At 36.9% G+C, this 14,374-nt stretch overlaps 1 protein-coding gene and 1 long non-coding RNA gene across 2 annotated transcripts; both read right to left on the minus strand.

Moving 5' to 3' along the window:
• Nucleotides 1–3,068: 3,068 nt before the first annotated feature.
• Nucleotides 3,069–5,173, minus strand: LOC112167866. Its single transcript, XR_002923975.2, has 3 exons — nt 4,857–5,173; nt 3,680–3,786; nt 3,069–3,136 (listed from the first exon to the last, which is right to left on the minus strand). It is a non-coding gene; the product is annotated as an uncharacterized LOC112167866 (long non-coding RNA).
• A 2,922-nt stretch (nt 5,174–8,095) lies between these two features.
• LOC112165543 (histone H2A) lies at nt 8,096–9,027 on the minus strand. Its single transcript, XM_024302092.2, has 2 exons — nt 8,708–9,027; nt 8,096–8,567 (listed from the first exon to the last, which is right to left on the minus strand). Exons 1-2 carry the CDS (start codon nt 8,918–8,920, stop codon nt 8,313–8,315), a joined length of 468 nt encoding a protein of 155 aa, XP_024157860.1. The 5' UTR covers nt 8,921–9,027; the 3' UTR covers nt 8,096–8,312.
• Nucleotides 9,028–14,374: the final 5,347 nt, after the last annotated feature.

Genomic DNA, 14,374 nt, shown 5'->3' on the forward strand with positions numbered 1-14,374 from the left:
CCCCCTTGTAACATTGCCTCATTTCTACTATTAGTTTGCTCCAAAATCTCATTACCTATAATTGATGCACTTTTTTCATTGCAAACATTTCATTCTCAGTTTCAAGGCTGAACTATGACTCCCATGGTTCTTATATTTTATACAAAACTACATTAAACACTCAAATCACCATGGAAGTAAGAGTGAAATCTTTTGATCCTCTTTATAAAAGAAGGAAAAAAAACATTAAACCCTCAAGATAGTCAGAATATTAGTGTGCAAAGGAAAATGGCTGCATGAAGTCTGTATGAAATTAATAGTAGTTTGTTTGTACCAGCAAATGCCACTATTTGATCCTTTTAAACTTTTGTGTATGTTTAAGGTTTACACTTGATGTGTTGGCATCCCTATACAAAGCACTGAAGAAGCCTACAAAGTTCATCAAAACTGATTTCGGAGAATTTTAGGTAATTGTATCTCATGCATAAGCACGGGATTGCAACATGTGTTGCAATCCCGTAGTTAGTCCGAGTCAACCCTACGTTTTTGGGAGTCCAATTTTGGAAAATATCTTTTGGTTTTTAGATTTTATTTTACAAAGATATTTTTCAACTAATAAAATCGTGCTTTTGAAGTCCTAGGTGATTTAGGATTTGTTTATTTTAATTGGATATCTTTTATTAAAAGATGTTTCCTAGTAGGAGTCCAATTAGGGTTAAGTCTTAATTGTTGAGAATTTATTTTCTCCTCAATATATTCAGAAAAGCAGTGTTGATTGTGTCGGGATTTTGATGCAAGAATTATTATGTGTCTTGCTTGCTTAGAAAGAGTTCCATAGGAGTCCATGAAACACTTGTTCCGTGTCTAAGTGTTTCATTGTTCATTCATATACATGCATTGATTCTCTCGAGATCAGTAGAGAAGATTGGTGGTGCAAGTGGAGCGATATTTGCAGATCATTCAAGTGAAGAAGAAGGTCAAGATTCAAGACAAGCACCTCTCTAGTGAGTCTAGAGATTGTTGCCGCGTAGAGAGCTATATGTGTTTGTAAAGAACCATATCCTTCATCAATAAGTTGATTGATTTTATTTGGGTTCTCAAGAGTAAGAACCCCGCAGTGTTTTTAATCTCAAAATTGAGATTTTCACTGCGTAACTAAAATTGTGCTTTCTGTGTGAATTTTTTGATTTCTGCCCAGTAAGGATTGCAACGTGTCTATCAATCCCCGAAACCCAGAAAAACGTTTCATCCAAGTATTTTCATTTTGGCAATGAATCGCAAGCAAATTTAAGTCGGAATCTGGGTTCTTCATCTATAAAGAAAATGATAGAATAATTAATTATCACTTACAACCGTTCTAAAGTAATCCAAGATAAATAAATGGTTACTTTTACTAACAACTAACAACTAGCAGTTTGACCCTTGCATTTGCACAGAGAAAACTTTTGGGCAAATATGTATCATTTTCCGGTTGATCACCAAGTAATTTACCGCATTTTATTTTTTTTTATTTTAGGAAAACTGAATTGGGAGAGAATTTGTTATACTTTCATTGATAATAAGAGCCTCTTTATATAGAGGATTACAAGCATAGAAGTAGAGTTGTACATGAAAACATAATGGTACAATGATTGGATATCTACAAATATCTCCGAGAATATCTCTAACATAAACTATATTACAACTTGCACAAGTAATATAGAGTTTGGGCCAGACAAATATTATGGATTTACTTAAACACTCCCTCTTGTGTCGCCCAAACGTGGTGCTCCTCTAGTTGCCTCATTAAAAACCTTACAGAGTAACAAAAACTCAATGGGACAAAAATAACCTCAGTCGAAGGGGGAAAAGACCACAACACACCCTTCATGTTTCGAGATCAATATGTAGACATCTCCCCCTAATGTCTGCGTCTCCCCCTGATGACTACGATCATGAGAGTTAGGATAACTTTCGCAAACCAATGCTTGCAACATATTTCTTAAATGCGGATTTAGGCAGTGACTTAGTAAAGAGTCGTGCAAACATACATGATACTATTAATATGAATATCACAACTTTATGGGATTGAATACTCGGAGGGATAAGGGAATCCGCGGTCTCTATAACTGAAACATGCATGCTAGTTTTTAAGAGATGTCATGGACTAGCCTGTTGCTTTAATCTCCTATTAGTTTCCTCCATTAAGCCTATGCACTAAACTTTCATTCTTGAACACATTCTATCCTCATCTCTTTACAGCAAATTAAACTAAGACATCCATACTTCAAGATAACCAATACTTGATTATGGATTTTATACTATTGGCCAAGAAAACATATGTGCTTAGGCTATGTTTGGTATGGCTGGGCTTTTCAGAAAAGCTGGCTTCTGCTTATTTCTGAGAATAAGTGGCTGAAAAGCAAAGCTGCTGAGTGTTTGGTAAACTGACTTTTTATAAGAGTTGTCAGTGGCAGCAGCAGTGACAAAGTGTTTGGTAAATCAAACTGGCTTGTGCTTTTTATTTGTGGAATGACCAAATTGGACATGAGAGATTATTTTGCTTTGATTGTTTGGTAATACAAAGTTCTTCAAATGCTCTTGTTATTATTTTTAATCTTTATTATGTCCTTATTAATTTTTGTTAACTTTCAATTTTTATAAATCATGGTGACCATATATGATTAATATTGGACAAGTTTAAAAATAACTTATACAAATATATTAGTAACATTAATAACAATTGGTTTTTGGTTCGCATCAAGTAAGCAAATATGTTACAAATATAAAGAGCCTAATCAAATTAGCAAACAAACCAACTGCGAAAATTTTGTCATCCAACCAAATCAAGTGCAAAGAGAAGTCACCAGAGAACAACCAAACAACCATATCAAAAAATGCAGATTAGTTCTCTCTGATCAAATGGACTAATGAAAAAAAAAAGGATCTGCTTGAATCTAATCAAGTATCTGTACAAAACTTTGGTATTTCAAAATCCATATCAATAATTCAAGAATGATGAATAACATCCTTTCCAAGGTTTTCCAGATCGGTGTCTTTGGATCTTGAACAAGACGGCACAAAACAGTGGTATGTTTGAAGGAATTGTTTGAAAACATCACCATGAAGGTATTTCCAACCAACTTCCTTGTCTTCTTCTTCATCACCATTTGAGCACCTACGAGAAATGCTTACGGTTAGGCTGACCCAGCTATTTAAAAATAAAAATAAAATAAATATATGCAGTTGAAAGATCATAAACAACCTTGAGTTCATTAACAAAAGTAACATATAGACATAGACGGTATTGCCTTAATTCCATGTGTTCTCCTAATTAAACTAGACAAGCTGATAAGATCAATAGGAGCTAGCTGGGTTTGTTAGCCAGAGAAGGAAAATATTGCTCAATCTCAGCTCATACATTAGCAAACCTTTGAATAAGGAATCTCTGGAATTTGCTTTTAATAATAAGCTATTGCAACTAGCTAATGTGCATATGCATGAGATTAACCCTCCAGTCATATAACAAATCAATTTGTTTTGTTTAAGATGTTTTCTGGGTTTATGTTTGTTCTCTTTGCTTTGTTTAATGAAGTATTATTCAGACCAAAAAAAAGATATCATAATACAACTCTTTAACAAATCAAGAAGTATCGATCTCTCTCTAATTAACCACATATATTAGAAGCATTCATCTCCTCAAGGATTAAAGAAACAATACCTCAAGTTATTGCAAGCCTTTACTAGCTATAATATGAGACCTGCACCACTTTTCTGATCTGATCTCTTTTTCTGCTACCTGCTAGCTAGCTTCCTGTGCTGGGAAACCTACATGCATATCAACAATTTACTATTAATACTTGCACCAAATAGAAGAAAAATTGTCTAGCTTGGATTATGTATTCAGAAGAAAAATGCAAACACTAAGCTCATTATTATTACCCAACCATAGAACCGAATAAGAAAAGGGGTATAATTAATCATTTTCGGTTATTAACCATGATCGATCAACATTTTTATTTTTCATTTTTTTTTGTGAACCATGAACATAGCATGATTGCTCCACTGAAACCATTCCAAAAGATTCAAAGAAGCTGGATGATAATATATAATTTTCATACATGGTAGTGTGGAACGTACGCTGTAGTGTACTGCTGCAATTTTTTCAGCATGCAGATACATAACGTCTGCTGCCTCTTGTAACCAGAGATGCCTATTAATTGGCTAAAGCATTAAACTCTCTCTCTCTCTCTCTCTCTCTCTCTCTCTCTCCATGTACTTCTAAGCTATAAGTATGGGTAACTTAAAAGTGTATATATATATCCTTCTAAGCTATGAGGATAGCTAGCCCTGCACTACTTTTGAGCAGTTACACTATAACAAACACAAATTGTTCATATTTCAATTTCTTGACCTTTTTGTTCAAACAGAAATTGTTCATATTTCAATTTCAATTCCTTTTTGTTCATATTTCAATTTCAATTGTTCACATTCATTTCAAATTCTTACACTCAAAAGCATCAATAAAATGCAAACCCTATCAGAAGCAATCAAACCCGAGATGCAAGATTATAATGTATCATACACGAAAACTACATCAGCTTGCATACCAAAAGCTTGAATACTAAATACAAGAGCTTGAATACCAAAACCATAGAAGAGGAATTAAACCCATCAAACAAAATCACAAGCACATGAAGTCTGAAAAACAAATTCAACCAAATCTTACGTTTTGTTGCCCAGAAATCAAACCCAAGTTTGTAAATCACACACATAATCTTGAAATTGAAATGAATACTAGAACCCAAACAGGTTTTTGAAATTTTATTCAACCAAGCTGAAAGAAAAATTGATTTGGGAGATTGAAAATCAAGAGAGACAAACTAGCTTTTCCTCACCAGGATGCGTTCTGTAGTAAAGAGAGGATGAAGAAAAGCTGGCTTCCCGATCTAAAATTGGGGGAGGATGTGGGTTCAGGTCATGATGTGATGGTGTTTGGCTCGATTTCTCTGTGCTTGGGGTTTTCGTGATGAGAGGCTGAGGCGGCGTCAGAGGGAGAGGGAGGCGGCGTCTGTGATGAGAGCCCGGCGGCGTCAGAGGGAGAGTGGAGATGGGATAGAGATGAAAATGCTGTGCGGCCTCTAATCTCATCTCGAAGGCTTGATGGCAATCCGTAATTGCCTCTCCCAAGGGAGGATAGAATCTGCCATTTTGAAACATTCATTTAGCTACAGTAAGTACCGCTACAGTAAGCTGCTGGCTTCTGGCTTCTGAAAGCTGGGGTCAGGCAGCTTCTCCTTTTCGAGAGAAGCCGCAGTGGCTTTTAGAATAAGCTGAGCATAAGTCAGCTAACCAAACGCATCGTCCTCTTGTGCTTATAAGCAGGGGAGCTAAAAAGCCCCCCCAAACATAGCCTTAGTATACTGCTGTGTGCAGCAGCAAAAATAGTATGAAACCTTTTTTGCCCCACAATGGCATGAATATTCTTGTACAACAATAGTCATACTTGTATGCTGACTGCAATATATATCAAGCATTCAAGCTCAAATTATCTGTCATTATTTTTCTATAGTACCACTACGAGCAAGGTATCTAAAATTGATGATCAATAAAACAATGTCCTTATATCCGAATAAAAGAAGACATGCAAAAAAAGTATAAAACTAAACAAGCAGGAATGCAGGAGAATTTCAGGTCTTTTTTGGGGGACTTGGGCTCTCTGGAGGCCGCCACCTTCTCTGCCTTTTGCACAAGATCGAGGATTGGGAGGATGTCCGGAGAACATCATCCCAGAATTTGCCATCATTCGAAAATACCTAGCTTTACCACCTGTAGAAGTGTAAAACGTCTCTTCCATATTGGCCCTCTCTTGAGGAAGAAAAAAAAGATCGTACGGTACAGAAAAAAAAAAAAAAAACTTTGAACTAGCTATTGATTGATGCGAGTCTCATTATAAGTTATATATCAATTGATGGTTGAGGATCACTTGTGCTAGCGTTAACCAGTAACAAAAGCATACTCTTAAACGGAAAATTACATTGCTTTTGAAACCTTTCATATGTTCGTTTCTCGGTAATTTAAATTTACAGAACCAAGTACCAACAAGAGCCGCTGTAATCTTTGGCGAGTTGGGGATAAAATGTTGCAGGCATGCGGCAAAGTTGGTTTCATTTAGATGATCAATAAATTGATTGAAGACACTTTCATTGGCTTGAGTCACTTGACGTCTTCACATGATTTGGACCAACTTCATATTCCATTTCAGATTCAACCTCGTTTTGTAATTTCTCGTGTTTATGTGGGTCATACCTTAGGCTGGTTTTAAGATGCAACATTACAACCCAGCTGGTTATTTTATATATATCTACCCTGAATTTGTTACATTATTCACCTGTGCTTAGATGTGATGGTTGGTTAAAACCACATTATTCTTTTTTCAAACTAAATGTGGATGGGGGTGTAAATGTTGCTGCTGGTTAGAGAGGATTGGGTGTAAAAATGGCGAACTGTTGTTGGCGGCCTCTAAAGGAATAGTGGGACACTTTAGTGTAAAAGCTACAGAGTTGTATACGGCTGTTTTGGGACTCCGGGTCATCTCTCAAGCAGGCTTTCATTTCTCTAACATCATTCTTGAATCTAATGCACCATCTGTGATTAATGATCTTAATATGGAGGACTCTGATTTATCTGTTGAAAGTTGTTTAGTAGAAGAGGTGAAGACTTTGTTTCACTTTTTCAATTAAGTTGTTTGTACATATTGCCCTAGGAAGTGTAATCAGACAGTACATTTGTTAACTAGAAAAGCGCTTTTGTTTCCTGCATTTCAAGTTTGAGTAGAGGATGGGCCACAATGACTCTCCGATATACTCGCTACTGATGTATGTATCTAAGTTGCTTAATAATATGTAATTTTCATTCTCAAACAAAAAAAATGTTCGCTACAACTTTATGACTACTTATTTAACACAAATGTGCAGAATTGATGAATGCAAACATCATTTTGGTATAATGCATGCTTTATACATTTGGTGTGCGCATGACTAGCAAAACATTTGGCGACAGAAAATTATTGCAAGGATATGAGGGTCCACCATCACAATACCAGAAAAATGAGAAGACCAACAGTCATAGTGGTTATTACTCTATTATGCTATTATTTTCCTCCAGAAACTCACATAGTGGGGTACATTGAATTCCCATCTATCAAGGCAAAATTAAAACACCACTCAACCAGTACTTGTTAAGGAATTTTAGAGTACTGGGCTACTGGTTAAGAAAACTACTGTGTGCAACAGCAAAAATAGCGTGAGATGGCTTTTGGTCTAAAATGGCACGAAACTTGTGCAACTATAGTTATAAATTAACTTATATTTGTTTGAATGCAATATCTACCTCAAAAGCACCCTCTGTTACCGTCATTCTTCGTAGCAAACATCAATTAAGTAAAATAAGATGTAAACTCCTTTAAAGACATTAGACATAACAAAGAGAAAAATAAATCAACTATTACAATACACATTAATTTGACGCAGCCGATTCAACTTCATACTTCATGATCAACAGAAGGACGTTTTTATCAACTTAACATGATCTGCTTTTGTTAAGGTTCTGCTGCTTCAGCAAATGACCTCAGCCAACCTACATCTTTCCCCATTTTCCTTTCAGAAATAGATGGGTATGATTCAATCTGTAATCTTACCCATAGTGCAATACTTCAAATTGAAGGTAAACATTGCATCAATAATAGCAACAGCTCGACTAGTCCAACTGTCCCTTATATCATCTAATCAATTCCTCTCGAAGCTTAGAGAGTTGGTTCTTTTCGTCATAGCAGTTGCTATGTCAAAACCCCAAATTATCACACAAAAAGAACAAGCAGAATTCATGTCACCTAACAGCAAAACCCCTCGGCAGATAGATTTTCCTACTACATCAAGAATCAAGCACTTTTTCATCCACAGACTCACAATTCATTGCCAAGAATCAATGCCCAACAGCACCAATATGATATGAAAGGCAAAAGCAACAAGGAATAAACAACTGTGCGTGCAGATTGGAAATGCTTGAGAAAAGCAAACAAGAAAAGGATGTTAAAACACTTTGAGCAATCATAAAGCTAACCCATCAACACAAAACATCACAGAAACAGGGGGTTTCATTGATCAAATCCCAAACCAAATCCAAAAAGTTCCTAGACTTGATGATGAACACTAACATGTAACGATAACAAAAGCTTTAAATTTCCTTGGAATTTTCCCTACAAATAACAAAAGCAACATCCTGGATACTGAGATTGATTACATACAAATGGACCAATTCAAACTAAACCCTAAACAAGCAACCATTCACAGAATCTATGCCGCCGCCTTCTTGGGTGACTTGCCAGCCTTCGATGGGGACTTGGGCTCCTTGGCAACTCCTCCAGCCTTCTCAGCCTTCTTGGGTAGCAGAATTGGGTTGATGTTGGGTAGCACACCTCCATGAGCAATAGTAACCCCAGCAAGAAGCTTTCCAAGCTCTTCATCGTTCCTCACAGCCAGTAACAGATGCCTTGGGATAATCCTGTTCTTCTTGTTGTCCCGAGCTGCATTTCCGGCCAACTCCAGCACCTGGACCAAAACCCAGAAACCAAATTAGGTCAAAATTCTGGGGCAAAATTTAAAAAAGAAACCCTAAACTTCAAACTAACACAATTGAACCACAACCCTAAATTTAGAAATGCAAGAGAGACAGAGATAGATGAGCTTACTTCAGCTGCGAGGTACTCAAGCACGGCGGCCAAGTAGACCGGAGCTCCGGAGCCGACACGCTGAGCATACCTTCCCTTCTTCAAGTAACGGCCAATCCTACCGACCGGAAATTGCAGGCCGGCTCTGACGGAGCGGGTCACCGCCTTCTTCTTGGGGCCACCGCCCTTCCTTCCCCCGGCGCCCTTCTTGATCTTACCACCGCCAGTCTCCATTTCAACCTAATCTGAGCACTGAATCTGATACCCTTTTGAGAGAGAATTCACAAATTGGAGAGAGAGAATTGGGAGATTTTCGGACAGTGGATTTGAGAATTTCGTGGGAGGGTTGGGTTTTTATAGTGGGTGATTTATTGTAATTGTTAGAGGGGATAGAAGAGCCGGGGAGAGAAGTGACCGTTGGATTGGGTTGTAATCGACGGTTGTGGGACCTTGTATTACGATCCGCGTGTTTCTGAATGGGCCAATGGGAAGCGAGAGTGGAGTTTTGGTTTTTCTCCTTTTTGGCTTTTGTCAATTAAAAGAGTGACCGCCAATTGTTTTCCCGCTGCGTTTTTTGGAAAGTTTTTTCAAATTTTAAATCCCTTACCAAGGAAAGTTCCTAATTTTTTTTAAAAGCAAAATTAAACTCGAATGGGTTGAGTTGACCTGATCAAATTTTAATGCGATTTAGTATTTGGAATCGTTCATTGTTGGAAATAACTTTTATTGAATAAAATTTATCAATTTAATTACAATTCTTCAAAGAGAACCAATAGTTATGAATGCTATTATGATTCATAAATTATTCTGAAATCTAACAAGGCATCAGCTGCTCTCCGTTTACAATTTACATTGAAGATTATTGCAAATTTATTTAGTATTTATGCTATTGCATGTTTTTTTTCGGTTCTCCAAATTGTCCAATGCTATTTAAAAAGCTGATTACAGACTATCGAAAGCTGATTATTCATTATTTACATGTGTGGTTGGTAATTCTTTTACTATTGTGCTCATTTATGCTGACAATATTGTGCTTATTGGAAATGATCCCAAAGTCATTTAATCGTTAAAGACATTTCTTCAGAAGAAATTTCGCATACAAGATCTTGACAATCTTAAATATTTCTTAGGCATAGAAGTCTCACGGTCCAAAAAAAGAATTTTTGTTTCTCAACGAAAATATGCATTAGATATTCTACTTGATGCACGTCCAAAAAAGGAGCACGCCCATATCATTTTTCTATGTAACAAAATTTAAAGCTTACGCCTATAAATGGGGAAATACTTAAAGATCCACAAGTTATCAGAAATTGATTAGAAAACTTATTTTTCTCACTGTGACAAGACCAAATATTGTCTTTTCTATTCAGATTCTTATCCAATTCATTAACCAGCCAAGGAAAACTCATATAGAAGATTTCATGAGAGTATTGCATTTTATTAAGGGAAATCCGGGTAGAGGCCTTTTCTTTCCATTAAAAAATGATTTGGCTTTAAAAGTTTATTGTGACTCAGATTGGGTAAGTTGTCCAACAACAAGAAAGTAAACAACCAGATATTGTGTTTTCCTTGGTAAATCATTGATTTCTTAGAAATCTAAAAAGCAAAATAATGTGGCATGTTCATTAGCAGAAGTCGAGTACTGTGCTATAACTATGACTTGTTGAGAATTAACTTGGTTGAGATACATTTTACAAGATTTTTGGGTTATTCATGTTAAGTCTGCTTCTTTATATTATGGCAACCAAACTACATTACATATTGCTGCCAACCCAGTTTTTCATGAAAGAACAAAACTGTAGAGATTGGTTGTCATGTGGTTCGAGAAAAGCTACCAGATGGATTGATTTCCACTAGATATGTTTCTTACTCTCTACAAATTGTAGACATTTTCACAAATGCCTTGGGGAGAGATTTAGTTTTGGGACTTTCTCCAACTTGAGGGGGAGTGTTGAGAATCTGCCATGATATGGAAAGAATTATGTGTAAATGCTAATTGTTTCATTACACACGTTGTCAATTGTTGTAATTTATTTCATGTTAATACTTATGATCCAGATTATTTCATATCAAATATGGTAGACTGATTTACTGTATATCTTGTAACATTTGGAGTTGTAATGATCATCAATATACTAATAACATTTTTGCATTCTCATCGGAAAGTTTTTTTTATTTTTAGTTTTTATTTTTACAACTTACAAGTTTATTCAGACTCCGATTTTTTAGTTGTTTTGTTCAATAATTGGGAGTTTATGTTTAGTTATAGGGTTGATTAGTAAATCAAGCAACCTATGGTTTATATGAGTAGTGTATTTTTTATTTGTTTTAGTACTTAGTGAAGTTATGTACTTATGCAAAGCTGCTCACCTAAAGGATAGTTTTTTAAAGACTGTAGGGAATAAGTGCATCTAACCGTCGAGGATAAATGCACATTTCAAGTTGTTATAATTTCAGCATTTTAATTTAATACATATGGTTGAGATGCATTTATCTCTTACAGTCCTTCATATGCTGTCTCTTAGGTCAGTAAGACTAATGTATTCATGATTACAAACTAATGTATTTGAGCATTATTTAAAAGGAGAGTGAAATCCACACTTATTCTTTCTCTTTTGTTGAAATTCTTATAAAAAGATAAAACTAAATTACTAAAAACAGAAATTTAAGTTATTAAAAAAAAAAAAACAGAGAATGTGAATTGTAAAATGGGGAGTATGAGAGTGTGAATTTCACTTCCCATAAAAAAATATAAAAAATAAATAAATAAAGTAAAATGAAATCAACCTTTATTTTAATTTTTTTAAGTGCACATTTCACATGTCTAAAATCTCAACATGCATTACTTATTCATTGTCATCGTTTCACTTGTATCGAATGCTTTAGTCAGGATCATATTGCTTTCATGCATTTGTTTATTTAAGAGACATTAATAAGGGAAACCAAGGGCTCACCTTTAATGACAATATAGGCGTATTTGTATTATTCAAATCTCATCACCATTATCACAAAGTCTTCTCAGTTAGCTCTTCTTTTTGTAGGTTCAATTAAATGGCTATAGATATATAGATATGTACCACTCTTTCAACCTAATAAATAAAATATTAGAGGAGATTAAAATTACAGAAACTCTCAAACATGTTTTTTTTTTTTAAATAAAAGGCTGGTGCGACTACCCTCAAGCCTCTATCAATGAAACTGTCGAATACAAGGGGGGACATTGAGCCTAAACCCCTTATTACAATAAGCATTTAGAGTACGTCTTGAAATGATATCAGGAGTCTCTACAAAATACATGTATTCAAACAAGCACTAATTAGCAAAGAGTGCACTACTGGCTACTCCATTTGCTTTAACATAGCGATGACATACCGGAAAGATAATTCGATTACAACGAAGCATGGTTACCAAATGCACAGCTTTCATACTATGTTGCCTCCGGAGAAGAAATATGACGACACTCAATTTCATCCTGCCACTAGGAGGATGCGACACTTTAACAATAGATCGCTGCCTCGCTAGGCCAGACAAGGCACTTAGAGTGCACATACAGGCATTCAGCCCAACTAACCGTACAAAATACGTGTAAGGACTTATTACACTCCAAAGGCGAGACATAATTAGCCAACCAAAACAAATAGAACTAAACAAAGAAATAAAAATAAATAACCTAGCCCAGGCAAGGCCCAAAAAGAGGGCCCAAGCCCAAGCAACAACCACAGAAACATGAAGATCACGTGCAGCCAGCCAAACTCTGCCCAACCTTGCAACCACCGCCGACGGGCCCCCCATTGTGCCACCACACCATTTTGGATGGAGTGCCGTCATCAACCTTCTGCTAGCCACATCACTCCTCGAGGAGGTAGCAACTCCCGGACCCGGACCCGTACCCATATCAGAACAATTCGATCCTAGCAAAGCCATGCCACCCAGACCTCATCCCCATGAGGCAGCCTCCAAATTTGCAACAGCACACCACCCTGCCGGCCAGGCCTGCAAGAAGCCAACGAAGCCCAGCCAACCACCGTGATCTCCCTCTCCCTCCCCTCACCTAAGCCACCGCAATCTCCGCAATCCAATTTATCAAGGAGTCCGGTCTCATAGCAAACGTACACTGGGTTAACAAAGGCCCATCCGATGACTGCGGAAGGGCTCACCGCCGGACAGGGAACGAACGCACTCTCTGTTTTCTCGCTGACAATTTCCTTCTTTAGACAGTTTATGACTTTTAGACTTGGACTACATCCAATCCTCAAACATGTATTACAAACTAGTAAATTAGTAAAATCACACACTATGTATGGGTGTGTGTAATGATGTATGCCAAGTCAGTGTATATAACATGTGGAAAGTTTGTGCAGATGCTGAAAAATAATTTGAATATGTAGCTATCTGTGAGGGAATTTCTCACTATTTCTATAATTCGGATTTTTTTGTTTTTCTTATCCCTTAAATATAATATTTTTTTAGCCGATAATTTAATGTTAGCGTGTAGTATAAAAGTTGATATGTCTCATAATTATACCTCTCCAACACTCTTAATATTAGAGGAAATTAAATATCCACAAAACATGAAAAAAAATTCAAAGATGGATCAGTTAGATGTTGTCATGATAAGTACCTGGCCCCCAAAAATGTTTTAGAGAGTAGAGTGAGTCGCGTGTTCAATCTTCGGTTTAAGCCTCATCTTCTTCCAGTTTCAGTTTTCAAGCTCTTTGCTGTCTTCTTGTTCATTCTTCATCTTTGTCTTGCCCTTTATAATCTCGAGCAATTGTGAGTATCTTCTTCAATTATTGTTCAATGAACTCTAACCGGATACAAATTGGGGAAAACGTTTAGGGTTTTAGCACTTTACAAGGGTTTAGTTGCTTCAATGTGTAGTTAAATTTAGGGATTTTGTAGGGTATTCATAGTGTTAAATGGATTCAATCTTGCTTATGTATAGTTTATGGGTTTGATATTAGCAGCCTTTGTGGATTAGTAACTAGGCGGCAACCAATTTTAGCTAACATGGTAACATTGAATCCTAATAGGATGAAACTAAGCTCCCTAATGCATTCTCTTCTTCATGGCAATTGGGGTTGGTTGCTGATACAGTGGTGTTTGATAACCATCGCCTAGGTTGGCTTGAGTTGAAGGAGTTGTTGGGTGGGTGTGAGTATGCTACCTGCTCATGGATCAATCGTCCCCCTAACTCAGGAGGGTTGAACGATACGCCCATGTGCAATACTTGAGTTGTTAGTGTCGGTTCCACCCTGATTCTAATGTTTGCTTCAGGCCCTACACTCTGCTAGTGTGTGCTTAACACCAAGTTAATGTTGCCTCGTAGTGCCTTTTTCAACTCATCAAATTTGGCTAACAATTATGTCACTTGGTTAAGAGTTGCTGCCTTTTCCCTTCACTCATGCTCTCGCTCTCTGTTGGCATGATGTAGGTCCGTCAGCACTAGCTCAAGCTTGGCGACAAGATCTTAGCCTGGTGTTTGGTGGCTACCTCCTAGGTTGTCCTCTACCACAGGAAGGAGTAGGGGGTTGTTTGGAGTGATGACTTGGCATCAGCCGTCAGTGTTATATGGGGTATCAAACGCTAGTGTGCGCACTATGAGTGCTGAGGGATTAACATGTTAAGGGTTGGTGGTCTGCTTTGAGTGATCGGTTGCGCCTTCTCGTTGGCATTTGTCATGGTAAT

Source organism: Rosa chinensis, chromosome 5 (genome assembly GCF_002994745.2).
Source record: "Rosa chinensis cultivar Old Blush chromosome 5, RchiOBHm-V2, whole genome shotgun sequence".
NCBI classification, from domain to species: domain Eukaryota; kingdom Viridiplantae; phylum Streptophyta; class Magnoliopsida; order Rosales; family Rosaceae; genus Rosa; species Rosa chinensis.